Raw genomic sequence first — 27,780 nt, 5'->3', positions numbered from 1 at the left:
GTCCGAGAATATCCGATGATGATTTATGTGTATTTCTAGTTTTATCGTGGCGAGGTGAAATTTTTGTGTCACGGTTAATTTCTAAAGGATAATTTTGTATGGTCTTACCCAAAAAAAAAAGTTAGTACTTATTTAAAGTAATTTTTTCCTTTTTCCCTTAAATTGAGGGGCAATCAAACGGTCACTTATACCCGCGTCCAGTTCGCATCTGCCGGCGATCAACGAACACGACCGCCGATGGAAATGGACGATCGTCGCTGATTCAAAGTAAACGCACAAAAGAAGAATAAACTGGTGAAAGCTCACAAATCAATCAGCTCCGAAAATGTTCGCCAGATTCTTTCAAAAGAACGTACAACAACAAGAAAAAGAACATGAAGAACGAAATCAGCATCATCAGCAACAACATCAACCACAGGCGCCTCAGGTATTCAATTGCGGAATATTGTTTTATTCGCTTCAATTCAGCTTAATTTGATTTTTTTCCCGGTGATCTGATTCAACAGGGAAGTTTGAGATCAGCAGACTTGAATCCACGCATTACGATACACTATGGGATTCCGGCTACAGCATCTGTTCTAGCTTTTGATGCCATTCAAAGCCTCTTGGCAGTAGGGACTCTGTGAGTTGTTGACACCTTTGTAGCAATGATCAATGAATGAATACTGCGGAATTTCTTTTCAATTTCTGATTAAGTTATGATAAAAGAACGAAATTTTTGGGTTCTTAGTTATGAATTAATTCAATGCAGGGATGGCAGGATAAAAGTGATCGGTGGTGATAATATCGAAGCACTGCTTGTGTCTCCTAAGCAGCTGCCTTTTAAAAATTTGGAGGTTTGTGGGTTTGTATCCCTGGGAGTAATTTGTTCTGTTTGATGCCTTTTGTTACCTTTCATGGGAGTTGTTTGATATGGGTAGCATATGGTTGTGACTTTCAATTTCTTAAAAGCTGAAGAAGTTATCTTATGTTTGTTTGTCTGCACTTATTGCCTGTTAAGATACGATATTTAAGAATATGGTTCCAGATATTGAGTTTGAGTCATGTGATTGATCATTTTGGTGATTGAATTCTGGAAATGGTTCAATTGTTTAAATTGAAGTAGTCTATTTATGTTTGATTCATATTTCGCTTCTTAAGAATACTCTAATCTATTTGTAATTACTTCTTCTTGACAGTTCATGCAAAATAAAGGTTTTCTGGCCAGCATCTCGAATGAAAATGAAATTCAGGTATTGGTTCCTCATTTTACATGGAAGTTTCAGTTATAAGTACCGATGTAGTACTATACAAATTTTGCTCCTTTGTTCATATGTTGTATAATTGCTAAGAGGTTCTTATAATGCTGGCTCTTCTTTTGTTTTTCTTGCCATTCATTTTTTTTGCTTTGTTAGTTAATTTTTTATGTTTCAGGTTTGGGATTTGGAGTGTAGACAACTTACCTCTGCTTTACAGTGGGAGTCCAACATAACAGCATTCTCTGTCATCTGTGGCACCAGTTTCATGTAAACACTTGGGAAACTTTTAGTATGCTGCATCTTCATATGGAAGTTGTTGGCTTCCAATGGAACTGAAAACTTGTCCGGACTGATTAGCCCTCTTCTTATATTTTGTAATCATATTTAGGTATGTTGGTGACGAGTATGGGATGGTTTCTGTATTAAAATATGATGCTGCCGAAGGAAAACTGGTGCTATTGCCATATTATGTTCCAACAAACAGTATTACTGGTAACTGTCTCATTTCTTATTTGCTGCTAAACTCTTGGCTTCAACAGATATTATGAGTAATTCAACTTCATTCATAATGTCACTTCTTGAATCAGTTTTTTGGGTAGATGATAATTGGTAAGACGAGTTTGAATGTGTATGTGATGAGATTTGATACCCACTGTCATAGTTTTTGTCACTTAACTCATAAGCCTTTTTTATGCTCACAAAGTGCTGGACATGAGGACTTTTGTGCCTGATTTTTAATGAACTTTATTCAGAATTTCTGATAGCCTTTAAAATTTTAAAAAAGTATAGAAATTTTTGGCTGGTTAGTTCCCCATCTAGGAATTTGGTGATGGAAATTGTTAAACTTACATTTTATATCCCTGTAGTTGCGCTGCCATGTTCCTTTGTTCTTATTTATCATCGCTATTACAGTTCTATCATGTCTAATATCTGTCAAGTGACAAACTCGCGCTGATTTACAGAAGCATCCGGGATTTCATTGCATAATCATTCTATCGTTGGAATTCTACCTCAACCTTGTTCTCAGGGAAGCAGGCAAGAGAAGATTTATTTTATCTTCCTCCTCATTTTCTTCCTTTTAATTGATGTTGCTTTCTTGATTTTGAGTTTTGGTAATCAGTTTTGTAATCGTGGACATTTTTTTTCTGGATACTAAAAATATTCATGTGGGTTCTAGATTTTTAAAACTTGACCAGGTTTGGATTGCCTGGAGCCCAAATGTTTGCATACTTGCAACAAGGGTGACAAACTGGAACATTTCAAACTAGTAGTCCTCTATTATAACGATCTATATGGTTGCATCACTTATCATGGCGCTGACCTGTGGCTATACTGCTTACTCACTTGTTTAACTGTAACAAATAACAATGGAAATACAAAATGATGTAGCCACGGGAATTAAGAAATGCAGAATTTATGAAGTAGCCGCTCCAGTTGGTTTGTTGTAACTCACAACACCACATAAACAAATCAGCTGATTGCAGTAGCAAGACTTGTCAGTTGACAATTTAGACTATCAGAATTATAACATCAGAAATTCTAAATTCGATTACAATTTTTTTTTCCACAAAATGTCATAGGACCAATCAACTACTCTAAAACAATACTTCCTTTTGAAGTACAATTTTCTTGTTGTTTCTTTTTAGTTTAGCTTTTCTTTTCTTTTCTCCATTAAAGGTCTTCTTGTGTCCATTCATTTTTCTACGTCTATATATAGAAAGTATGTTTCACTTTCAATGTTCTCTGGATACTACAAGTGCTCTTTATTTGATTTCTTTAATTCAAAATATTAGTTAAAGCGTCAAACATTGCGCAATGAGTAAGTTTAATAGATTTTAATTAATAAGGATTCACTTGATCTAAAATATTTAGCGTTGCTCCTACATGAGTCCTTAGTCAAAATTTATTGCAGTGCACAACTTGGAGTCTCTCACTATTCAATTTGGTATTTAGCTACATCCTTTACTAATCCTTTAGTATCAATATCCTTTCTTATAAACTTCTATACTATTTTCCCTTCTTAACCTTTAAATGAGTGTTTTTATATGGAACTTCATCTGTATGTTCAAATTTTAAATTTCTGAGTTTTCTTTAATCTTTAAATTTAGACATTCTGTTTATTAATTGTTTCTCCTTTCTACTCTACGTGCAAGGTTTCCCCTAAGATAGAAAGTGCAAAAATGTGTGCCGCGACAGAAGCCAGGCTTAGAAATTAGCAGTGTTGGGTGCTGTAGAATTCTTTTGGATGGTTATATTTTGTTTTCACTTGATAATTATGATAACTGACAGTATTTTGCAGATTGTTGATGGCATATGAAAATGGGTTGATTGTTATCTGGGATGTCTCTGAAGATCGAGTTGTTCTTCTTAGAGGCAATAAGGTTCTCGAAATGAAGAGTGAGGCAGTGGCTGATTCTTTAAAAGGCAAAAGTAAGCAGTCTGATGAATTATCTGAAGATGAACAAGTGGAGAAGGAGATTAGCTCTCTCTGTTGGGCATCCACAAATGGGTCAATTCTTGCTGCTGGTTATGTTGATGGAGATATAATGTTTTGGGACCTATCAACTGCTGCCTCTTCCAAAGATCGGCAAGCTGAAAATTCATCTAATAATGTTGTTAAGCTACAATTATCATCTGGGGCCAAAAGACTTCCTGTCATTGTTTTGCATTGGTCTGCCCATGGATTGCATAATGATCGTGGTGGCCAACTCTTTGTCTATGGTGGTAATGAAGTTGGATCTGAAGAAGTTCTAACGGTGTGTTTTTAACTTTTTAGTATGCTGGGTATATTTATGCACTGGTGGTAATAGGAGTGGCAATGGGTACCATGTTTCTGAAGTAGTGTGGATGAAAGAATATAGTTCAATTTCCAAGGTTGTATCCGAGACGAAACATGATTAATAATGGAAATCCCTTAATTGATTACAAAGTTAGCTTCGGAGATCTACATTGAGAAGATAATGTATTGCCACTTTTTTTAGCAACAAAAAGACTATTTCCACTCTAATCGATCTTGTTTTAGTATATTTTACATTTCTGTTTTTGAAGAAGACCTAATGGAACAAATAATTATTCTTAGTTGTTTTCTAACCTGAGTCTCTTTTCAGAAACAATAGCAATTGATAGTTTTTCTATTTTTTCCCTTGTTATATATTCTGATTTTTTTGATAAGCTATGCTTCTTGTTTTTAGTTTTCATTATTAGCATGGGGGGGAACTCAAATGTTGTAATATATTTTGATGCCCTGCATTTACTGCTATAGATGGATTTAGATTCTTCGTGTTGAACTACATCGAACTTGCTTATTAGAAATCCGACAATTTAAACGATGGTGTACTTGCTGTTGAATACAATGGATTTTACAAGCCATGAATTAACAAAATCTTTTGCCTTTTGCAGATTTTGAGCATTGATCAGTCTTCAGGAATTAAGTCTCTGAAATGTATTGCCCGTGTTGATCTTAGACTTAATGGTTCCTTTGCTGACATGGTTCTATTAAGACATGCTGGTATGATGGGAAGTAGTGGCACTATGCTTCTTGTATTGACAAACCCTGGAAATTTGCACTTCTACAATGATGATTGCTTATCCGAGCTAATGTCCCTGCAAGAAAAGGCTGCTTCTGTTTCTTCTATTCAGTATCCTAGGCTCATACCCGCTGTTGAACCATGCATGACGACAGGGAAGCTAGCTATGTTATATAGAGAAGGGAAGCTATCAAGGATTCTTTCAGAGGTACAGTAGACTTTTTATGTGTGTAGACATTAGATAGGTTACACACTTTAGAAAACTTATCCTGTTCTCTAGCACTGATCAACCCCCATTTTTTTGGGAAGCACTTGTATATTAATAAACAATTAATTGTGTTTCTTTGGTTTTATATAGCCTTGAGTCACGAAACTTGAGCAATGGTCGAACTCCTAGAAGGAAAGGATTAGGATTTTTTTAATCTACAACCCATTTAACAGATTGTCTTTCCTTCGTGTTAGATTGTTTCTGCTGCAAAATTCCCAGAAGCTTCACAGAATAGAACCATTAATACAGAGTGGCCTTTGACTGGCGGTGTTCCCAGCCTTCATTTCAGTGCCGAGGATTATCAGATTGAAAGAATATATTGTGCCGGTTACCAAGACGGATCTGTCCGGATATGGGATGCCACATACCCAACGCTGTTACCAATTTATGTTTTAGGATCTGAGGTCAGTATGCAGTTGCTAATTCATGAGTTTTATCTTTAAAATGTTTAGCGACGCTCCTTTTGAATTGGCTATGTCAATCGAGAACACAATTTTTAATGGTTGGGCAGGTGGAAGGTATTGAATTTGCTGGCGCTAGTGAATCAGTATCAGTGTTGGAATTTTGCTCCTCGACTTTGAGTTTGGCTATTGGCAATGCGTGTGGTGTTGTAAGGATATTGATTCTTTTTTACTTTTCTTTTGGTGGTTTCCTCAAATATTGTCAGAGTTTACTGCTCAATCAACTTTCTTCTGAGAATTGTAGGTTCGCCTGTATAATCTAATCAGGAGTCCAGATGAAACAAGTTTGAACTTTATAATGGAAACTGAACGAAAAGGTTTGGCTGCTTTGTATTTACTTAGACATTTGAAAAGTCTTCCCGTATTTGCTTTTGATGTTGGATAGGTCTTAATTATAAAGTTTTCCTCCGAAGTTGTGATGGTTGGGCTTGAGATATGCATTTGATGTTTACACTATTAAAGAATTGAGAAGTTGGTGTCTTGTGGTCCTATGCATCTTTAAGTCAGGAAAATGTAGCTGATTACAAATTTAAATGATAGCGTTTGAAGTATAGTTCAATGAGTAGTGTGAGTCCCCAAGGGGCCCCGGATTGTTTTTCTGTCAATTGCATGAATTTATGTTACAAGTTAGCAACAAAAGATATAGTAGAAGAAAACTAGAAAAGGCTTACCGCAACCAAAAGTTGCACATCATGCTCATAACAAGTGCCCAGCATCATATTGTTTTAGTCACTGCACAATGCTGAAACTATGAGACTTTCAAATGTGAAACAGTGTTCTTGTTCCAAATATACTCTCTGAGATACCCATAGGGCCATAACAACATGTTTGTATGATCTTTCGAAATTTCTCTCTTACAAAAACGGCTCGGTGCCATTGCTAATGTCATCCTTTGATCCAAGAAAGTAATTAGCTCACTGGGAGCCGTCAATGTGCATGATATTCCGTAGGCTCATTTCTGAAAATGGAAACATGAACATCTTCTGTCAGCCAATCCTTTGTTTTAGCCTATCAGTGTGATGGTGGCTGATTTTGATGTTGGTGTGCTGACGGTTTGCGTTACGCTGGGCGTGGTTTGTAAGCATTGTTTGACAATCTCTCGTTTGCAACTGCTGGATGCCTCAATAAAATTGTTCTATTCAAAATAATTAATGCTATTTTACTCTTTATAATCAAGAATTTGGATGCTATGCTGTTGAAGCAATATACGAGTTAATAAAATTTACTATGCATGACAATATTTTATGATCTTGTTCGTATCTGATTTACTGTACAGTCCACATTTTGCCCCAAAGCGATGGACCTCAATGCACAGCTATTTTTTCCTTCCTCAATTCTCCTGTATGCTCCTTACAATTTGCAAATTTTGGCAGAAGGCTTGCTATAGGATTTAAATGTGGCCGGGTGAGAATAATCTGTTTTAGCTTTGGCGTTCATGGTTTAAAGTTTAGTTGTTAATTGCTTTCATAAAGTCTCTTAATGTTCCAATTTCTTATTTCAGGTTGCAATGGTCGATACTAGTTCATTATCAGTGTTATATCTTACAGAAGATGTCTCCAGTTCAAGTTCCACTGTCTATTCTTTGGCTGTGAAATCATTTTCAGATGCTAGTAATTCTGCAAAATTTCCAAAGAATGATGAATCTAAATGTTTTGGAAATCCTGAGAAGTGGGAATTGTTCATTATGACCAAGGATGCACATGTCATTGTTTGTGATGGAACCAATGACAATATTGTTGTTTCTAAGCCAGTATACCCTAAAAAGGAATCAACTGCAGTTTCTTTGTACATTATAGGCAAGTATATTCGGTTGACAACACAATACCTTTTTCTTGCTGTCCTTTAGCTGTAGCTTTCTTAAAATTCTCTATATGCAGACAGCGGTGAGCCATCATCAGAATTATCCAATGGGAAGCACTCATTGAATTTGTCTCAGATCAGTGAAGCTAAAGCTGAACCTGTTCAAAGTGATACTCATCATGAAAGTGCTCCACTTGAAGTTGTGACTCCCATCAAATCTGCACATATAGAACAGAGAGTGGCGAATTATCTTGTTTTACTCTGTTGTGAAGATGCATTGCGTTTATACCCTTTCAAGTCTGTGTATCAGGTGTCTCTTGTCTCAAACATTTTCATGTTTGACGTTTCAATGTTTGCTTTGGCCAATATCTGAAATTGTATGTTTCTAGGGAGATAGTGACTCGTTCCGGGAGGTGAATCTTTCAAAACCATGTTGTTGGACTGCAACCATCAAGAAGGAAGAGAAACATTGTGCGTTGATTGTCTTTTATCGTACTGGAGAAATTGAAATAAGGTAATGCCTACATTATGTTATTTGTCGGTAATGCCTACATTATTTCATTTGTCTCGCTCTATTTAATGACTGATACTAGAAGAACTAGGGTGATTCCTTTTAAGATTTCTTACTTTTTTTATTCAACCCAATAAGTTAACTTGTTGGGTCGAGGCATTTCACATCATTTATACATATTTTAATTCTCCCCCTCACGTGTGGGTTGGGCAATCCAACAGCCCAACACGTGCACGACAAACGAGGCTCAATACTAGGGTTACTCTCACACAAGGCTCTCACTTGGCGCAATAACAAACACACACAAAGCAAGGCGCCAAGGCCCGTTGTTGACAAAGCAGGTCTCCTCAAAAGCTAAGGTCGAAGAGGCAGTAGACAAAAGATCTTTCTAAAGACCTTCCTACCAGAGGTATGTTTACAAAGTCTCAAGAGGAAAAGACCAGTCAAGACCAAGGAAGTGAGCGGAGAAGACCAGTTTCCATTTACTTTGGGGAAATAAGGCCAATCCGTTTGGCCATACATGTAAAAAGGGGATGGTGTGATTCCTTCTCCCTTAAAGCCTATTCTGATTGAGTTTTGTCCTCGGGATTCTTTTGGCATCAAGCCTAGCTTCTCATGCAGGGGATTCGATAACCCGATATTCTTCCTCCTCATGGACAAAATCGGATGCTTAAGCATAAGGGCTTAAGCCAATAAGGTTGCACCTCTGTCGACCCACAGCCAGAGGGGATCCAGTGCTCGCTGTAGAATCCTTCACTTTCTTAGCGGCCTGAGATCACAGCAAAGGTGAAAGAATAAATCGAGCGCCTCTTGGATGCTAAATGAATCAGGCCAATCCCTTACACAGAATGGCTGTCAAAGAAAGTCCCCATTGTCAAGAAGTCATCTTAGGTGGTTTGAACATGTCCCACATAGAGATATAGGTGCAACGGTGCATAGAGTATGGAGAACCAAAGTAGAAGATATTACAAAGATAATAAGGTGACCAAAAAAGACTTGTCTGGAAGTGAGAGGTAGGACACTGAATCTATAGGACTGATCGAGCATGTAGCTGTAGATAGGGATGAATGACGAAGGAGAATGCATGTGGTGGATTCCAACTAATTATTTCTTTGAGATTCATTTAGCCAAACCCCAAATTTTTTGGGCTAAAGACTTGTTGGCGACAATGATGATAAATTATGACTATCTGATCATTGTTCTGCTTGGCCTTGCCTCATTGTTGCATGTAACACAAACTACGGGCCTGAGGTTGTCCAAGCCCAAAGAGGAGCCTTGTTTGCTCCAGGCCTTGCCCTAAGGCCTTCCCTCTCAAGCTAAAGAACAGGTGCTTAATAAGCCAAATACAAGCCTTGGGTTCTCCCAGCCTGAAAATTGCAGACCTGGCCCTAAGAAGACTTTTGATTGCCAGGCGTGCTATCTCAGATTTGATTGGAACAGTTTCGTCATCCAATCAACTTCATTAAGAAAAGTCAATGTTTACAAAAAAGTTGAATAATCAACTTGCAGAAGTTCAGATTTCCATGACAGGCATATACAGTTAACGTTACTCAGTAGTGGATAATTACATTATAAAACTGTTAGAACATTCATTCGGGATGAATGTGTAGATGAAGATGAGGAGTTTGTAAGAAATTCACAAATGGGGGAATGGCTGGCTGCTGTTATGTGTTTCAGTGATCCTTTATGGATCCTTCAGTATCTAGTCCTAACGAGGTTGGGATGTTATTTTAAGAGAGTACTGGCTTAATATTTCTATTACTGGCCTGTTTATTACCAACTGGTGCTGTTTGTGTAGAAGGGATGCAGACACTGTCAGATGTACTCTTCACTGCCTAGAACAGAAACATTTGGCAGATAATTTGGAAACTAATGGGTATTACCTGGGTTATGATTGAAGATTCTGCTTTGGAATTGATAGCCTGTGCTTTGCTTTTGAAGGAAAAAAACAAAGAGGAATATAGTCCTGAGTATCCCTACGATCACTTGATGATTTATCTGGTTCGAAAGAAATTGCTTCTTTTTTTTTCTGATAAACATAGACATAGACCACTATATACAACTGATTCTTCTCAACTAAATTTTATGGCTCACTATACACGGTAACAATCTCCTAGATGTCCTCAGTATACATGGCTTGCTGTGATCTTTCTTTTTTCTTTTTTATGCTCCCTGTTCTATTCTATTTTGTACTGTTATGATGTCTGTGTCTTCTTTTAGGCTTCACTTGCTTAGTGTCCCTTAATAAAGTATTCTTTTGCACCCTAAAAAAATTATTACTGGCTTGGATGGTGACGATTTGTTGTCTATGACTACCTGGTAAAATTATATTGTATCTTCCTTTTTCTTTTTCTTTTTCTTTTTGCATTAAAATTTGTGGTACATGCAACTGATTGGTAATTTTTCAATTTGAATAAAGATTTTATCTTTGGACAGGTGCTTGCCAAACCTTGAAGTGTTAGGAGAATGCTCTTTAATGTCAATTCTGAGGTGGAACTTCAAGACGGACATGGAAAATACTACTTGTTCCTCTGATAGTGGACAAATTATGTTGGTTTGTACTTTCTTATTCTTTTCAACATCCAAAAGGACTACCTATTTAATATAATTTTTTAACTGTTCCCACGAAATATGGAGGGAACTATGCTATGATGTTCTGCTATATAGAATCAAATTGTTATTTATTCCAATTTTGCTTGGATCTTTAGATAGTCTGCACCTTTTATTCCAATTTTGGAGATGTTGGATGTCAGGAGACTTTTTTCCATAGTTATGATAAAACTGAGATCTGATAGTGTGTGAACAAGCAAAACTGATGATGGACAAACAGAAGAAAAATATAGTCTTCTTGGTGATATTCCATTAATCTCATTTTCTACCTACTTATTACATATCTACTTAATGTTTTGGGAAAAAGTGGGATGGCAAGAGAAAAGTTTGGTGTGGGGGTAGGGGTGGTGGTTGTTATACACCATTGATTCGACGTGTTTTGAACCATTTGTTCACCGAAGTTCTCTGGGGAAGTATGGAAATGGTTGCAATAAACTACAGTTAACTGAAATAGATGCATAAACAAAAAGTTCGGAACTGAAACCAGGTTGTGTGTTCTTAAAATTCATAGCTTATTTTAATTATTTTGTGCTAACAGATATAACTGTGGTATGCCCTTTTGGTACAATTCAATCAGAGCTCAGAACAAGTTTCTATGTACTATGTATAGGTATCGAGTTAGTGATAGATAGCTGAAGTAAAAGTGGATACATCCAATATACTTTTAAAGCAATGCTGTAAAAATGAGCTGTGCATTGCAAGCTGCAGCCATAAGCAATTAAGTTACGGGCTTTGAGGAGCACTGAGCTCCACTGGTTAACTTGGTTGGCTCCTCCCCACAGGGCAGGTATTTGAATCCGTCCTTCCCGTTGACAATAAAAGGAGAGAGAATTCAGCAATAAGTGATTTGTAAATTCTTCAATCCATATTAGAAGAGTTGCTTACAACTAGGACAATGGCAGTGTTGTGCAGATTTTATAATCTCTATTTGTAGGAGAGCCTAAAATGTTAGTTGCTATTAATGCAACTTTTTAATACCCATTTTAATGTTTTGCCTGTAATGTGTCTTGTGCTATCCTGTATTGTGCACCATAATATGTTCGGTCTTCTTTATTTTATGTTGCTTGACAAGTTAGTTTTTCTGTCTTACAAGTCTGTTGTAGCATTTTTTGCCTGAATTTATAACATGTCGGTACCACAGGTAAATGGGTCTGAATTTGCTAGTATATCTCTGCTGGCCTCTGAGAATGACTTCAGGTTTCTCTCCAAACTCGTCTACCCCACCCCAAAACCCCAACTTGTTAATAGACTGTAAGTTGAGCTGCAAAAGTCAGGCTTTTGTACCTTCTGAAAGAATCGTTGATGATTTTAGGATTCCGGCTTCTTTACCTTGTCTCCATGATAAAGTCCTTGCTGCTGCTTTTGCTGATGCTTCTGCCATTCCATCCAACGGTGAGAAGAAAATACAGGTTGCAGATATGTTCCAGGTTCTCCTGTTTTGTAGAATTTTTCATTTTATTATTCTAACTCCTGCGGCTACAGGGCCCTGCCCCTGGCTTTTTAGGTGGCATTATTAGGGGCTTCAATGTGAGTAAAATGGAGGAGAATGTTAATCTTTCTGAAGTTTGCGAGAGTAACTTTGCACATTTAGAGGACATATTTTCCTATCCCCCATTCTTAAAGCCTTCCCTGTCCATCATGGATGACCAAGATATTGTGGAGCTTGATATAGGTTATCTCCTTTTCCAATCTTTCTCCCATCTACTTCCCTCCTTTCTTTTCTCTGATTCTACCGTTGTGTTGGTCAGACGACATTCAAATTGATGGACCTGTTGTTTTTTCGTCTTCCTCCAAAACAACCAAGAATGATGCACGAGGTACCTCATAGATTTCTTTAAATATACTACTAGTATGTGAAAGCACTTAATGCTGTTATTTTTTCTCTGCAGATAAGGAAACAGAGAGACAAAGACTGTTTGAAGGTGCAACCACTGATGCAAGACCAAAGGCCAGAACAGCTGAAGAAATTAGAGCTAAATACAGGAAGGAGGTAGTTTAATATTTGAATAAGTAGGTGAAGCAGAGAGCATATATCGATTATACTTCTGACATGATCAATATTTATAGGATGTTTCTGGGGCTGCTGCACGTGCTAAGGACAAGCTCATACAGCGGCAGGAGAAACTTGAGGTAGGCGATTTATGTGTGAATATTGAAGAACCATTTATGTAGAATGAATCATGCTATCTTGGGACTCTAATGGCTTAAATTGTTCCCTTAATAGGCCAGAACTCTATGGAAAATTATTATATACCTAAAAATTGGATTAAGATATGGTCCGATCTAAGCCAATGATTATAATATGTGCATCACAGTTGCGCACGCTTTAAGAATTTCTGAACTTACCGCTGTAAGTCGGTTTCCTTTGCAAACAAAAAAAGGTTATGAATATTGGTTCTCCAAATAAGGTAAGAAAAAAAAGGAGGTAAACAACACATGTGCATAAGACTCTAGCAGGGTCGAGGTTGGGGACAAGTAAAATGTTCGCAGATCTTACCCCCACATAATATGTGGAGGGAGTATTTCAAAGAATTGAACATGTGACCTCCAGGTTGCATCCTTACATCTCTACCACTGGTTTACTGGGCTAATGTTGGTTGTCCAAATAAGATGAGATTGAATTCTAGCTGTTGTCAGTGTTATTCACCCAAAAGATTTCTTATTAGGCTAGCCTAGCATGATTAAGTCACACTTTTGATGAAGCTCAGTATCTCTAGGTACAGTAAAAGCTCAACGAAGAAGCGCTTCAAATAAATTTTATAACATACCAATACTTCTGTGATCCCTTTGCCTCGAAAACATTTTTCAGGTAATTCTTTGTGGTGAACTAGTTATTCTTCACTGAGGTTTCCTTCCTATGTTTATATCCAGAGGCTCAGCCTACGTACGGAAGAGCTGCAAAGTGGGGCGGAGAATTTTGCATCAATGGCTAATGAGCTCGCCAAGACGATGGAAAAACGTAAATGGTGGAACATATGAGAGAACCTGGTGCCAGTAAGCTGTTCATCGGTCTATCAATTTAGCATGATGACACCTGCTTGGACATGGTCAAGCTCTCGTGACACATTATTCTTCTGAGGTAAGACATGATGATCTCTTCTTGTGTACAGTCCATCCAGATACGCCATACTTGCAGAGCAGGCGGAAAAACTACTTGTTAACTCCAACCAAAAAAGCAAGGCTTGTGCTACGAACGAGCTCTCACTTTGTGACAGACTATTGATCATTGCAGTTGACAGTTTTCCCTTAGAAGAACAGTCTGATAAGACATTTGCTTAGAAGAAGTGTCAAATTATTGATCAAGATCCGCTACAATTGTATTTGCTTGGAATTGTGGCTTGCACTTGTAATGTAATGGTTTGGATATAAAGATTCAACTGCTAAAACAGATTAAGCTTATTGATTACCATACCTTTTTTTTGTCCTAAGAAGGGATTCTAGATTACCAACAAACAGTTTCTCCACAATTCCAATCCAATTGTTCCGCAGTTAGAATGGTATGGATATGCCATCATGTTGACAATTGATACAGAAAATAAATAACATTGAGGGAAAATGAAATGAGATTTGGCAGCCAGACATGCTACATACTGGAAGGGGTAATCATTCCATTTCTACTAAAAATTCATTCAATTTGGTCATCATAATATCCATCATCATACACTAAAAGCAAAGCTTTTTGCCTCAAATAGAGGGTCCAAGAGTAACTGCCCCCTAATAGGAATGTGTGTTTATTTGCCCACACTAAAACAAATTTGGTATCTAAAAGGCTCTATGAAAAAAAAAATTCTCTTGACAAGAGTATCTGAGGCTTCTCCCAGACTAGTCCCTGGACACTTATTATCTTTTCACCATAAGCTTCTTTCTCAAGTTAAATCAATATTTGACGGAATGTATTGCGCTCATAAAGGAAGATATCCGTGATTGATCTTTCTGGAGGCCATCTGACCCGCATATGCCACTGCTTACATCGACTCCGTGAGGTTTGAGAATAGAAAGGGCTTTACAAACATTCTCGGGGTGGATCCCTCCTGCCAAGAGCCACCCTTGTTTGCTTTCAATTTGTGGTAGCTGAAACTGGGCCCAATTGAATCCTTTTCCACTGCAGGTAGATAACAAAATTATGTACGAAAATGTGTTCATACATGCAGGCTTAAAACAAACATTTTGAGATTAACTCGAGCAATAGTTCAACTGATGTGTGGCCTAATTAAATCACAAGAAAACTACAATCAACATGGTTGTTAAATTAGTTCAAATGAAGGACAAGGTGAAAATCTGGAGAACACCATTCAAGTCCAAGCCTATGTTCCTGGAAGGTGCAGGTAAGACATTGCTCTGTGATTAACTACAAGTGCTCTTTTTGTGTTTATTTTTCCATTGTGGCTTATTGGAACATAATTAATTAAGTATACTAGACAACAAAATAATGATTGAAATGAATTGTGTTAAAACATGCATTGAGATGATGTCTTAAATGGTTAATATGTCCTCACCTGCCCCCAGTTGAACTATCCACGAGAATCCAATCGACTTGAGAAGCTTCCTCATTGGAAATATGGTTTAGGAGTTTACCATCCTCATTTGCATGAAGAACATATATAATGCGATTCTCTCTCACTAGAAATGGAAATGCTTTCCGAGAATTGTTTCCGTGAAGCTGCATGAAGTCAAAACATCAGTGTGAATCAAGTTATCCGGTACCATAGGATCAGCTGCATGCATACCTGTACAAACTCAAGATCTGCTGCATCAGCTGCCTTCAGTATTGTGTCCGCATCATCGTCCACAAATACCCCAACAGGCATCGCCCCATATGTCTTCGCAACTTTTGAAATCTCCTTTGCAACTGAAAGTGAAATGGAACGTTTTGACTTGGGCCAAAGAATCATCCCAATAAAATCTGCACCAGCCTCTGCGGCCATAGCAGCATCTCTCGCTGATGTAATCCCACACATTTTAACAAGAGGCATACTCTTTTCACGTTCCTCAAGAGTAGATGAGACTCTTTCCTGGCTGAGACTGCAAATAACTTTGCTCTTAGGGAAAGACCTAATTTTTGGCAAATCGTGTGCACCCCCCTTTGGACCTGCAAATGCATAGCAATGAGGAAGTAAATTCTATTTTTGGTGATCGGTCCAATTAGAACTAATCACATGCAAATAGACACATTGAATCAAGTACAGTAGTACACACAGCCTTGTTGCATTAATACAAAAGGAAGGATATGATTAAATGATACAAATAGGTAGAAATAAAAAACCAAGTCCAAGATTACCATGGCTTTCTCTTCTCTGCAAATGTGCAATATTGAGCTGAAATACACTTCCTCTGGCTAGCCCTAAAAGAATTTAAAAAACAAACACATAAGACTGTATATCAAATATGTAGTCCACGAAAAACAAATAAGTATGAAAAACCATGAGACATTTAATGTGAAGTTTGAATATGCCTGCTAAGTTCCATTAAAGAGTCCATCACCATGGTTTTTACAGGAATATACCGAAACAGCTTCATTAAACTAATCCAATAAGTAAGCTAAAAGAATCTATCAGGAAAAAAAACATATTTGATTCCACTTCACAATCACTGAAGCCAGAAAATCGCAACTTGGGTGCTAACCAAATGACAGTTTCAACAATTTCTCTACCAAGAACGACTCCCAGGATAGCAGAATTCACAAAGGAAGCAAGTTCTTTAATGCCATTAGTGATAACCAAAACCTATATTTATGAGACAATTTGAAACCCAGACAACAGAATAAACAATGTAAAATTACTATGAACTTAACACTGAAGACATCTCTATGAGGATATATCTCAAAACAGTTGAGCTGCTATTAAGTAGTCTATGCATATAACATGTGCCTTCACATAGAGATACCTGTGACCATTTCTGATAGCTTCCTAATGTTAGCTGAACCCAATAAGGTTGAAGCGAAGCTGATCTTACATATCGAACAAAACTGGCCTCTTTCTGCATATGAATAAATATGGTAGCTTATAAAAGGCACGAGTACACAAAAAGATAAACCCATAACAGTGCGAACGCAGACCATAAAATAGATGATGACTCAAAAAAGGGTGCGACAAAACCTGGCGGCAGGGACGACTCAATCGAACGGCGGCAACGAGACTCAATCGAACAGCGGCGACACGGGTGGATAGATAAAGGAAGAAGGGAGAGAGAAAGTGGAGAAAGAATGGAGAGAGAACGAGACGAAGGAAGAATGGAGAGAGAAAGAGGAGGAAAAGCGGGTGCCGGGGGTCCGCTGCAGCGGCACAAAAAATATTTTATTTAATTTTAAAAAAGGGGTAAGTATTAGAAAAACCCTTTTATTTTGCAAAACGGTTTCATTGAGCCCTTCTAATTTTTTTTGGTCATCCAAGCCCCTTTACTTGAAAGAATGGGTCAAAATGACCCCTCGTGCTAACTTCTGTTATAACTGTGCTGATGTGGCAGTTAAGTAATGTGATAGATTTTTTTGAATAATTTTTTAATCGCTGACTAGGTATACACGTGTCTTTGATCAATGAAATAATGACATGTGTCAAAATATTATTATAATATTTAAATGCATTTCTCTCTTTCTTTCTCTCTACATTCTCTAATCTTCACCGTGACCGTCGATTCACTCGTCGGAACCCTAAATTTCATATTCAACCAAGAAGATAACTAGAGTTTTATCACTGGAGCCTACTCGTCGATGACCCATCTCCGACAAGATCCAGAAGGATTGGTACTCAAAACCCATCTCCGACAATATCTAAAACGGATTCGTATCCAAAACCTATCTCCAAAGTTATCTTCTCCGACAAGATCCAGAAGGATTGGTACTCAAAACCCATCTCCGACAATATCTAAAACGGATTCCTACCCAAAACCTATCTCCAAAGTTATCTTCTCCGACAAGATCTAAAATGAATTGGTACCCAAAACCCATTTTCAAAGTTACAATCTCCCAAAAGATCCAAAACGGATTGGTACCCAAGATCCAAAACCAATTGGTACCCCAAACCCATATCCCACAAGATCCAAAATGGATTGGGATCCAAAACCGATCCACTCACTGCAAATCTTGATCTTTGGTGGCTGCAAATCTTGATCCTCCTGGTGGTGGCTTTTTGATTTCGGTGGGTCTGCTGCCTCCACCATGTGAACTGATACCAAGGATGACTGGATGAGGTTGCTTTTCAATTTTTGATTTATTCTCATTTTTTTTATTATGACTCATTATTTTAATTTAGATTTACCATGTCATTTAAAATCTCATTTTTGAATTTCTTCAAAAAAGCCACATAGGAAAAAAAAAATTAGCCACATAAGACGATTTTAACAGTTGAAGACTTGGAGGGTTAACATGGCCTATTCTTTAAAGTAGAGGGGCTTGGATGACCCGAAAAAAAGTAGAAGGGCTCAGTTGAACCGTTTTGTAAAGTAGAGGGGCTTTTCTGATACTTATCCCTTTTGTAAAATCGTAAATGTGTAGTATTTAGTCTAACGAATCCAACGACATATTTTTTGTTCAAAACAAAAATCAAATTCATCGCGATCGACACATAGAATGTTTTGTGTTTATATCCGACGGTCTTAAATTGTCATGCATTTTTCATGTTTAATATAATTTTTGTTTCGAACAAAAAATATACAGTTGGATTCGTTAGGAAGAATATACTACACATTTATTATTTTTAAAAATAAAAATAAAATTTTTTGCTAACTTAAAATTGTATTACAGCGGGACCTGCTGTAATAAAAATACAATAAGTCCCCGCCACCCGAGGAAGAACGGACAAAGATTAGCGTGTTTTCTATTTTAGAATACGTATTTTTATTATTTTCTATTTTCTAATGATTTTCCTTTTCTAAAACGTTGAACCAAACACATTTTCAAGAAATTGAAAACAGACAGAAAAGAATTGGAAAACAGGTAAACCAAAAGCATTTTCACCTACCAAGATTTGTATTTTCACCTACCAGGGTGAGATGAGATATGTAAAAAACTTTGGTGAGGTTAGGTGAGTTATGTCCATAAAAAATGAGTGCGCAATTAAAAAAAAAAATGGTGATCTAGGTGAAATCAATAATTTAGTGTTTGGATGAACAAAACTGTGATAAGGTCAAAGCACAGCCATAACTATTGAAAGAGCAAGACCCACTAAATTGGCTCATATTTCAAGTCCATAAACTAGTCAACTAGTCAAGGTCATATTTAACCCTAATTTTAAAATCATTTTTAATTCAAAATTATATGTTTTAAGATCTTGCACAATTTTGGTCACTTTTTATTTCACTATATTTTGGCAGGTAAAATCGTAAGATTTTATGATTTAAATCTCGATTTTTAAGTACCTTGTTTTGAACCTAACTCGAATGCTGAACAATAGTTACACTCCAATTAAAAATACATAGATAGATTTCAAACGTTATGTTTTATTCACTAAATTCATATGATCATTTCTCGGTCAGTTTTTGTAGTCTCGGTTAGTCAATGCGCTGACCAATCTATTTGACTGAAGTAAAACTATTTTCTTATCTTAGTTGGATTGACAATTGCCGAGACCAACGAACCACACAAACATCTTGACGATCTTAGTGATTATAGTATGCCCCTCATACTTTGTATATTTTTTTACTTTGACACTCACTTAACTAAAAACGATCTCAATGATTGTAGCTTCTCTAACCTCGCGGGCATCACTGCTTAACTCCTCAAAACTCGTTGATTTATTATGAGTGAAATTAGAATTTTCAATTATGAATTTCTCTCTTTTCAAAACAAGTAATATCATTATTTTTTTTGTTTATTTTTTCTGTACGTCTGGATAAATTTAGATATAATATAGAAAATTTGGATGTATTATTTAATATGTTATTCTAGGTACTGTGGCAGAAAAAAGAAAAACGAATGGTAGCCGCCGCCACCACCACAAGACAATACATATTCTCTCAGCTTGCCTTTGTTGCCGAGTCCACTGAACGGACCTTCTTCTTAGATCCCCAGAACAAACATCTAACAGAACCACTTTCTTCACCACCAAGAATTTCCTTCGATTCTTCTCTTTTCTTCTCGGCCGCCATTCTCTTCATCTTCTCCTTGTGAAGCTTTCGCATCACATAGGCCTCCGCTAGACCAGATCCTGGACCGCTAACACCAGACATACTTGATTTCGAACAAAGGCTGTATGTTTTTAATACTTGGATATGGGGAGAGGAACAAGGTTCGAGTCCACAATTTAAAGGCACGAACATAGTGGGAAAAAACCTAGGTGCAAACAAAAGAAAGAGAATCAAAGTACTACAAACAGAGAGCTTGGAATGTGAACATTTCCTTGTAATCATTCATTTTTCACTTTCAAAGCAGCAAACTTGGCATCACCAAATTAAAGGGGGGGAGGACTATATGAGAATTCATTAGATGCTCCATTAACAACCGATTCAAAAAGAACACAAAAAAAGTTAATATAACCATCAAAACAATGGCAACAAAACTAGTTAACAAGAAAAGTTTATAGCCAGAGTCATGTATCACCCTATCCAGCAAAGTGCCACCCAGACTCAAACAGACTCTAATCTTTGAACTACTTCCACACTCATTCCAACAAGTCCAAGAACGGTTCTTCATATTCTACTCCAATTCTGGTTGTGCTACTATCCTAGTCCCGTAGTGGCTGCCCTTGTGAGTATAACGGCTAATTTGAGAGTTCCCACCAATGATGCTACCACGCTTGTCAATTTCTGCTCCGTTAGCTTTAAAACACAACTTGGAGCACAAACACTTCCATCACGAATATGATCCTTCATTTTCCACTTTTAAAGCAGCAACTTGGCACCACACTAGTGAAAAATACATGAAAATTTGCTAAACCACCTGGCAAAAATGGATGTTAATATATTAAACTGTTCGCAATGACATTTTCTGCATACTTTACATTCCCTTTCAAGATAAATACCTTTGTAAGCTTCACAATCACATCTATCAATGGGAAAGATTGTGAGATAATAATACATTCACTAGAAATGCCTATCAGAGTAGTAGGTCTATGTTTATGATTTGAGCGAATCTGGAAGAGGTCTTACTGTATTGAGCAGGAAAACAGTGATAGTGTTGGATCAGCAAAACGCATCAACTTCTACACCTCCAGAACGATGACTTTGCTCGACAGTAATGGCCCTTGAACTGAAAATTCAAATCCTTCCACGTGGCTGTAACATATCATGGATATTTACTTTGCTAGATTCATGGTTTTGCTAACCAAATTGCGACATTCTCATATTTCCTTGCAGTTAAGTTTGAGATAGCAGTAGTTCCAGTTCAACATCAAAGCCACCATATTCTTGATCTTCATGTGGCACTGGCTGTCGTCGTACCTCCAGAGCCATCTGCCCCGTTTGTTCGTAAAACAAATGTCTAGATGCATTCCAGTTCTCAGAGATATTCTCTACTACAACTCCAATCAGTTCCTCATCGTCTGATATATGTTGCATGTTTTGGACATCCACCACCTCATTGGCCTCTATCATATCAAGTAGTTAGACCGACAAGGCAACAAGTAGTAATTAGTTCACATTCAAATAATAACTTGGCATGTGAAATTATGCAAAGTTGAGAAATTTTCAAAATATGAAGACGTATAAACTGAAAAAATGAAGGGAAAACATATTCCAAGACTCTATGAATCTGTTTCTAAAGTCAATGTTGAAAAACATGCAGTGGATATTAGATAATTAAGCAAACAAAGTTGCAAGTTATTTGCAGTGATGATATGATAACAATATTTGGATGCAGTACACTGTAACTGTAAGAATTACAAACGAGCACCATTTGACATCATGAAGAGCATGTTTGGATTCGTATCTAAATATAAATGCATAGCTTAATTTTCTATTTGATGATGAATGTACCTTTGATAGCTAGTTTCTTGGCATCTGTATATTCTGTTGACATTTTCTTTAATACGGCCAGATCAACTTCTGTACCCTAGCATACACAGGAACAAACACATGAAGTCTAGACAGTTAACACAAACACACTGGCATGTGTACAGAAATATATGTATACAAACACATGGCACCATTTAATGCTATGTTGCTCAGACTCAGGAACAATATCGGATGTTGTAATGTGTGCAACAATCAGGTTCATTGTTTGGCATATTTTTTGTTATTATATTATGCTTGCTACTATAACCTTCATGCCAGATGCTAGTACTATAGGGAAGTGAAGAAACTGAGTAATGCAAGAGAGCCAAAAGACCTGATAGCTTTGTGAGTTTGGTAACTTACCAAGTCCATGTTAAGAAAGTCCTCAATCTTAGTGTTATTAAGTAACCTGCCAATTAAGAGGGAAAAAGAAAAGCGGTAAGCAACAATGTAGGAACTGAAATCAAGATGTGAGTTAAGGTGACAGAGGATACAGCATGGAAAAAACATATTGAGAACATAGTTCTCATATGCAACGTGAATACGAGCATTCTGCACCTCTGTAAGCTGGTTCAATGTCTCCATATTAGAGCCTTCATTTAGATCCACATATCCAAATAGAAATAGGTTCATTTTTAGCATACTTTTGATCAAAACATGCACTACTTTTATATCTTTTTCTCTTGCCTCCACAACAAGCTCTTTGAGCCACTTCAGCTCTCCTGAAATGGAATTAAGGCAACTGAATAAAAGCTGAAGTGCGAACAGAAAAAGTAAAGAAGAAAGAAAACTTCATAGTCAGCACTATGATTGTAGTTTCCTGTTACTACATTAAAGTATTAAACATGCAGCATGATAGTAATAATGGCTACCTTAGCCGATCGAAGTACTGAGAACCAATTAGGAGCCTCCAAGAGAATATTATTTAAGTAGGTACGTATGTTTCATATGAACACTCATTTGAATATGTGGGAAGTTTAAATTGCATGTCTTTGCATTGCGCTTGTGGCCTAAAAAATCGGACCTATTCACAATAGCATCATATATAAAATGAGAAAAACTGATTACTTGTGGTTTAATAGAAATAAGGCCGCAGACACAACGGAAGAATTGAAGAAAGCTCATAAAGGCAACTACAAGATCGTAAGTCTTAGTTGACATACTGGTATACTAACGAGTATATTTTAGTTTTAATCAACCCAAAGTGTTGTGATATAAACACATCATGCTCTAATTACCAAAAATTACTCTAGGCTAATCCCAGATGTACATCATCTTTGTTCCATGAAGATGAGTAGGGAGATGGGAGAAACAGCTAAATAATGACATTAAGTCACAATTCATCAATTAATACGATAGAATGATTTCAGATTATGCTCATTGCTTCATCATCATGTACAATTCAGATCAAAAGGGGGCACCAACAACTGAGTCTCAAAAGAGAAGTGAAAACGTACTAATTGAAATATAGATTTTAACTGGAGGCCTTAAGGGTTGGGTCTCACAAAGGCAGTAAAGGCAATACAGCCCAGCTAGTCTCTGTAATAACGAGGTAGTGTTGATCATATGACCTGCATATAAGTATTTAAGAGCTAGCCAATTAAATAGAGAAATAATATGAATGTAAAGAACCCAAAATTCCAACCTCGGTGAGAATGAAACAAATAGTAATTGCATTTGCAGATATAATTTGATAATTGACCATCTTTAGGGAAATATTTAATCGCTCTTATTCTGGAAGAAAGAAAATTAAAAGGATCGACAATCCATTTGCTAAATATAGTTGTTGCTGAAGGTAAAACTAAAACAGCCAATCTCAATCAACAACAAAGTGCTAGGTACTAAGTTCCTTAGAGGGAATAGTTGAAGATTTTCCTATCAGAAAAGAAGTCAAATGAGGACAAAGGGTGATAACTTTGCAATTTATTTTTTGAAAGAAAGCATCTATCAGGAAAATTCTCTGATTGAAACAAATCAATGAGCAAGGAAATGCTTGCTTGAGATTGTTATATGCTGAGGTGAGGTTACGTTGTGCTGAAGGGTAGTGTTCTGTACGTACGTACACATCACTTGGGTTAGTATTTAAAGAATATCACCTCACAACCTCTATATCCAGAGGTATGCATGAAACATTGTGAATCTTAACAGCAGTTGCAAGATGCAGTGGTAAAAAGAAGTAACATAAAGATTCAGAACTTGCAAGAAGTGTCAAATTGCTCAAACAGCAAACTCCAATTGGAAAGAAGGCAATGAGGGCACCTTGGTGTCTAATAGACAATAAAGTAATGTATCAAATAGCTTACCAACCGTATGTGTATATAATGACTGCATAAAGAAGAAAATTGGTTGAAGGTCTAGCCTCGTAAATGTAGGAGAACTTCTTGGAGAGCCAAACCCTCTTCATAGCAGCAAAAGTTGTTGATCCTTCCTACCAGTTATCAAACTCCAACATAAATATGAGCTATTATAATCTAAGAATAAAGCACCTTTTTTGGTAAGTTAATAACAAAACACACTCTGACACATACAAGCAAACCAACACATATTCGCACATGAAAGTGGGATAAAGCTGAAAAAGAAACTCAAAATTCAAAGTAGTACCATAACAAACTCCTCAATAAGTTCATCAATGTCATGCTCAAACGAAGAGAGGTCCATTGTCATCAATCTTCTTGGTTGGCCCAAAAATATGAATGTGTATCTGCTCATCAAAAACTCAAACATCATCGAAAGGAAAACATACAATTCTAAGAAAAATGTGAGCAATCATGACAACGAAATAGTTTTATGAAATTCAACGCATCTCCTCTCTATTTTCATTCTTTCAAGATCTTTTCCTCAGCTTAAGATCACGAATAAACTCTCCAAATTCAGTCCACTGTTTGGTTACCCAAAAAACCTGAAAATTGGAGACAACCATCAAATTCCTGATGGAGAAAACTATGTTAGTACAAGTAAATTGTTTTGTTCCTCTTTTGACTTTCTACACATTAGAACCTAATGGAACTAAGAGTTTCTGATTCCACGGAGAAATCCACTGAAGTTTTCCTTTGCTTTCCGAGCAAATAAACGGGGAAGTTATGATAACGTAAAACCGAAGAATGATAGCCGGAGCACATCTGAGGTAACCGTATTCACTGGAAAGAGTGTACCGTATGCAGACATGCAGTAGAAAGTAGAAGGGACCCGAATGCCGACTCATTGCACTGCGAGGCCAGACTCACGAGGTCCACTCCACACTAGGGAGAACGTGAGCCAATGGGCCCTAACCGAACTCACTCGGCCCAAATCTTTGCTTGGACCTGATCAGCAGGGTTCAACTTCTATTTGGGATTGGTCCCGCACCTAAATGCATTACTCTATGCTTGTGCTTGGGCTTTGACATTTTTGGATTCAAAGACAAACTTTTATAGTTCACTAGTCCTTCAAGAATTCTAAGAGAAGCTCTCTTTAAGATCAGATCTGCTTCGGTAATATGCACACAAAAAACACAATAGCAGTAATATGCACTTCAATTACAGAGCAAAATCACATATCACGACTATCATATCTAGCGCAAACATTTTCCGGGTTCACATTTCAAAATCATGATTTTTAACCACTCCCCAATCATAAATTTTGTAATATAAAAAAGGGAATATTTTTAAAAAAGAAGAAGAAAAGAAACTTGTGATACAACATCACCAAAGCTTTATCCCAAACAATGTTGGTCGGCTGCGTAATCAATGTAAGAAATTAGTCAGAATTCGTTATGTATATCATTTTTCGCCATTCATTCCCATTCAACTACTTTTTTTCTTTGAACACAAGGAACAGAAGTACAATGTACTTGGGCTTACTAGACTGGCTTCAAAGAAATCAATCCTCAGCGAGTCTGAAGAACCAAAGCAAATTCAATATATGAGCAATTCAACACCTCCTTTGCCCAATATCTATTGCAAAGTGGTTGCCTGAATTACTACTTGAAAATCAAACATTTATCTTCAACAAGAAATCAAGTGATCTAACAATATGTAGCAGCCTTTTACAGAAAAAATCAGCTAATGATGAAGTAAAGTCTTAGTAAATGATGACTGAAAAGTTGAGGTTACTGTTGGGAGCTACATTTATCTCTATGGAAAGTTTGAAATCAGTCAAAGAACCAAACTCCAACATCAGTTCACTGATTTCTACCTCTATTTGATCTACCTTAAATATATTATGGTGACTACTTCTGCAATTAGGCATACTTTCATCCATGTCTTATTTGGTCTCCCTCTGCTCTCAGCATAATCTTCCAATATCCTTTTGTCCGCTTTTTCTCAAACCTTTTTCGTAAGGGTCCAACCCCTATGATAGATCAAAGTCAAATGTCTTATGTATCCTTTCTTATTCTCTCAATGCTTGAGTCGTCGCACTCGCATTCTAGCATTTTCATTTCTACCACTCCCATTCTTTGGGCATATTTTCTTAAAAGATACTTGCGAGTTGCGATGTGAAAACACAAACTTATAGATGGGATAAATAATTTAGTGCAACTGGTGAGCAATTGGGCTGGCCTCAAGTGTATAATAGGAAATAAAGCAATCAAACAATGAAAACCTAACCATGACAACAATAATACGAAATTGCATTGCAAGGTAGCATAGATCCCTAAAAACAAAATGCTTACCTCTAATACTCGCTTTCCAGAAAATGATAGGCGTCCAAGTTCAACCTCTTTATGCAGAACTTTCACCAGATCTAATGAACCTTCCCACAATGTCAATCCCTTTAAAACATGGCAAAAATTTGAATTCACCTATATGTGTAACAATAGTAAACACAAAAGTAAAACTGGCATGAAAAAATTTATAAATAAGTACAGAGTAATAAAGAACTAAATCTTTGCTCAGACCTTCATATACGTCAGGTACTAAATTAGAGTTAGGTAACCCAAAAACCTCTTTCGTGCTTAATCTACCCTACAAAATAAAAATTACTCAAAATTAAACTATTTTACTTCAGTCCAGTAAGCTTAGGGAAATAATAAAGCTAACAAAAATCCCCCTTTTGATTTGTAAGCATGTGAAAATTCAAATTGATACAGAAACAAAACTAAATGGACAAAAAAAAAGGAAGAGTCAAAATTTTCTCTCTTTGGCTTTAATTTCCATCCTGGGCAGCCAAACAAAGCCACGAGAGTTATCACCTTGAGTAAAGTGACTTCGCCCAAGTACACAGGCTCCCCCGGTGTATTTCTCTGAGGAGGAAACCTAATTTACATAAAACTAAGCGATCATTCGTTACAGATTATCTATCAAAACATTCATATTGAGAAAAGCAAAGAAAGAAAAAAAGAGTGATAGGAATAATAGCTCTGAAGATAGCACTTCGATGCACGGAGGCAGCGGAGGGAGAGGAGGCTATGCAGAATCGAAAAACCCTAAATTGGAATTTTCATTTGAGGAGAACAATTAGAATGATGCGTTTGAGTATATTTTTTTATAGCAGAGCAGCCCTCCTATTTGAATTACTTATTCTCACTTCCTTTTTTCTTTGTGAGTTTCGGGAATATCCCCATTCATAGGTCCGAGATCCACATCTGTGAATTGAAAGGTCCGAATAATCAACTCTGCAACCTCAGGCATCTAATCAACGTTAAAGCTACGGCAGATAAGGAAGATCTCATTGATAGCGAGTTGTACTTGATTGCTTTCAAGCTTCGCAAAAATCTGCGAGTTTTTTACCCAAATAACACTATCCTCAATAATGTATCCCAATATAACACCCGAAGAAAAATATTTGTCAAAATAGCACTACACGTCACTGACAGTGACGTGTTCTTTCTATGCTTTTGGACGATTACGCCATCTAATTTGTACTGGTCACTCCATTGCTAATGGAGTGACCAATACATATTTTGATTCATGTCAACGTGATCATCCATTTTTCTTCGGTCACGCCAACGATGTTGGCATGATCAACAGACACAGGGAAAAAAAACGAAAAAAAAATCAACATGCCAAAAATACATATAGATACATATCCAGAAATCCATATCCAGTAAAATATTTCATCAAATACGAACTATCCATCATAAAGACATGAAAAATAAACACATAAATAGTTATATGGTTCAAGCAAACTAGAGAAATCATATAGTCCTGTGCCTACTCCATTCAAGAGGAGTAGTGGATGGACCAACATCATCTTGCATCAACTGGGATGGATGCATGGTAAAGTCAGTTGCAAGGGAAATGTGACCACGTCTGTGTGATTGACCAAGAGGATATCTACCACCATGCTGGGGCGTAGCTTGAACATCAGAGTCTATAACTTCTTCAAATCGATGTCCCTCACCAACCTCGTCTAGAATGTCACGACAATTTCCCAACCAATTATTTGCAATGGCAGCAGTAGAGTCATTAAGAGCATCACGCAATGCAGAAACAACTTTTTTTGCTCCCTCTAATGCCAAAGC

General features: G+C 37.0%; 4 protein-coding genes, 1 long non-coding RNA gene and 1 other non-coding gene across 18 annotated transcripts; 2 read left to right on the top strand and 4 right to left on the bottom strand.

The window, feature by feature from the left end:
• Positions 1 to 151: 151 nt before the first annotated feature.
• Positions 152 to 13,867, top strand: LOC120015193. Of its 2 annotated transcripts, XR_005471702.1 has the most exons (25): positions 152 to 427; positions 507 to 622; positions 752 to 836; positions 1,179 to 1,232; positions 1,414 to 1,505; positions 1,627 to 1,730; positions 2,201 to 2,273; positions 3,538 to 3,994; positions 4,638 to 4,973; positions 5,228 to 5,437; positions 5,545 to 5,643; positions 5,739 to 5,811; positions 6,771 to 6,898; positions 6,996 to 7,290; positions 7,372 to 7,604; positions 7,684 to 7,808; positions 10,242 to 10,359; positions 11,557 to 11,612; positions 11,728 to 11,824; positions 11,898 to 12,087; positions 12,164 to 12,232; positions 12,305 to 12,405; positions 12,483 to 12,545; positions 13,287 to 13,494; positions 13,648 to 13,867. XR_005471702.1 is itself a non-coding variant. In XM_038867473.1 (24 exons), exons 1-24 carry the CDS (start codon positions 326 to 328, stop codon positions 13,392 to 13,394), a joined length of 3,384 nt encoding a protein of 1,127 aa, XP_038723401.1. In that variant the 5' UTR covers positions 152 to 325; the 3' UTR covers positions 13,395 to 13,867. The 2 variants fall into 2 exon arrangements, 1 of the variants encoding a protein (XP_038723401.1); XM_038867473.1 differs by having other exon boundaries at positions 13,287 to 13,867.
• Positions 13,868 to 14,003: 136 nt separating this feature from the next.
• LOC120015194 (N-(5'-phosphoribosyl)anthranilate isomerase 1, chloroplastic-like) lies at positions 14,004 to 17,576 on the bottom strand. 2 transcript variants are annotated; one of them, XM_038867474.1, is made up of 6 exons: positions 16,511 to 16,779; positions 16,299 to 16,391; positions 15,694 to 15,756; positions 15,143 to 15,504; positions 14,912 to 15,075; positions 14,004 to 14,517 (listed from the first exon to the last, which is right to left on the bottom strand). In XM_038867474.1, the coding sequence occupies exons 2-6, from the start codon at positions 16,306 to 16,308 to the stop codon at positions 14,292 to 14,294; spliced, it is 825 nt and encodes a 274-aa protein (XP_038723402.1). In that variant the 5' UTR covers positions 16,309 to 16,391; positions 16,511 to 16,779; the 3' UTR covers positions 14,004 to 14,291. The 2 variants fall into 2 exon arrangements, with proteins under 2 accessions (XP_038723402.1, XP_038723403.1); XM_038867475.1 differs by having other exon boundaries at positions 14,292 to 14,517; positions 16,471 to 17,576.
• Positions 17,577 to 19,266: 1,690 nt separating this feature from the next.
• On the bottom strand, positions 19,267 to 20,630 carry LOC120015196. 2 transcript variants are annotated; one of them, XM_038867484.1, is made up of 2 exons: positions 20,496 to 20,630; positions 19,267 to 19,680 (listed from the first exon to the last, which is right to left on the bottom strand). In XM_038867484.1, the coding sequence occupies exons 1-2, from the start codon at positions 20,540 to 20,542 to the stop codon at positions 19,365 to 19,367; spliced, it is 363 nt and encodes a 120-aa protein (XP_038723412.1). In that variant the 5' UTR covers positions 20,543 to 20,630; the 3' UTR covers positions 19,267 to 19,364. The 2 variants fall into 2 exon arrangements, with proteins under 2 accessions (XP_038723412.1, XP_038723413.1); XM_038867485.1 differs by lacking the exon at positions 20,496 to 20,630 and adding an exon at positions 19,880 to 20,148 and having other exon boundaries at positions 19,267 to 19,735.
• Positions 20,288 to 26,989, bottom strand: LOC120015195. 10 transcript variants are annotated; one of them, XM_038867482.1, is made up of 10 exons: positions 26,509 to 26,989; positions 26,215 to 26,281; positions 25,990 to 26,088; positions 23,940 to 24,039; positions 23,642 to 23,781; positions 21,983 to 22,060; positions 21,864 to 21,905; positions 21,702 to 21,756; positions 21,321 to 21,396; positions 20,288 to 20,932 (listed from the first exon to the last, which is right to left on the bottom strand). In XM_038867482.1, the coding sequence occupies exons 5-10, from the start codon at positions 23,740 to 23,742 to the stop codon at positions 20,703 to 20,705; spliced, it is 582 nt and encodes a 193-aa protein (XP_038723410.1). In that variant the 5' UTR covers positions 23,743 to 23,781; positions 23,940 to 24,039; positions 25,990 to 26,088; positions 26,215 to 26,281; positions 26,509 to 26,989; the 3' UTR covers positions 20,288 to 20,702. The 10 variants fall into 10 exon arrangements, 7 of the variants coding, with proteins under 7 accessions (XP_038723410.1, XP_038723409.1, XP_038723405.1 ...); XM_038867481.1 differs by having other exon boundaries at positions 23,642 to 23,762; XM_038867477.1 differs by having other exon boundaries at positions 23,642 to 23,766; positions 25,990 to 26,118; positions 26,509 to 26,979.
• On the top strand, positions 21,415 to 21,989 carry LOC120015197. Its single transcript, XR_005471708.1, has 2 exons — positions 21,415 to 21,742; positions 21,862 to 21,989. It is a non-coding gene; the product is annotated as an uncharacterized LOC120015197 (long non-coding RNA).
• On the bottom strand, positions 25,161 to 25,290 carry LOC120015830. Its single transcript, XR_005471842.1, has one exon. It is a non-coding gene; the product is annotated as a small nucleolar RNA snoR77 (small nucleolar RNA).
• Positions 26,990 to 27,780: the final 791 nt, after the last annotated feature.

This window comes from Tripterygium wilfordii, chromosome 14 (assembly GCF_013401445.1).
Source record: "Tripterygium wilfordii isolate XIE 37 chromosome 14, ASM1340144v1, whole genome shotgun sequence".
NCBI classification, from domain to species: Eukaryota; Viridiplantae; Streptophyta; class Magnoliopsida; order Celastrales; family Celastraceae; genus Tripterygium; species Tripterygium wilfordii.
This window is presented reverse-complemented; position numbering and strand designations above follow the sequence as displayed.

Coding starts and splice junctions, on each gene's coding strand:
- LOC120015193 (XM_038867473.1), top strand. CDS start 326: ATGTTCGCCAGATTCTTTCAAAAGAACGTACAACAACAAGAAAAAGAA. Junction 7,291..7,371: donor AGTTTCTTTGTACATTATAG/GCAAGTATATTC, acceptor CTCTATATGCAG/ACAGCGGTGAGCCATCATCA. Junction 12,088..12,163: donor TATTGTGGAGCTTGATATAG/GTTATCTCCTTT, acceptor TGTGTTGGTCAG/ACGACATTCAAATTGATGGA.
- LOC120015194 (XM_038867475.1), bottom strand. Junction 15,505..15,693: donor GCAGAGAAGAGAAAGCCATG/GTAATCTTGGAC, acceptor ATGCATTTGCAG/GTCCAAAGGGGGGTGCACAC. Junction 14,518..14,911: donor GATAGTTCAACTGGGGGCAG/GTGAGGACATAT, acceptor ATCTACCTGCAG/TGGAAAAGGATTCAATTGGG.
- LOC120015196 (XM_038867484.1), bottom strand. CDS start 20,542: ATGCGTTTTGCTGATCCAACACTATCACTGTTTTCCTGCTCAATACA. Junction 19,681..20,495: donor CTGTTTTCCTGCTCAATACA/GTAAGACCTCTT, acceptor GTTTGCACCTAG/GTTTTTTCCCACTATGTTCG.
- LOC120015195 (XM_038867477.1), bottom strand. CDS start 24,002: ATGACAATGGACCTCTCTTCGTTTGAGCATGACATTGATGAACTTATT. Junction 22,061..23,641: donor ATTATATACACATACGGTTG/GTAAGCTATTTG, acceptor ATTCCATTTCAG/GAGAGCTGAAGTGGCTCAAA. Junction 20,933..21,320: donor CAAGAAACTAGCTATCAAAG/GTACATTCATCA, acceptor TTGATATGATAG/AGGCCAATGAGGTGGTGGAT.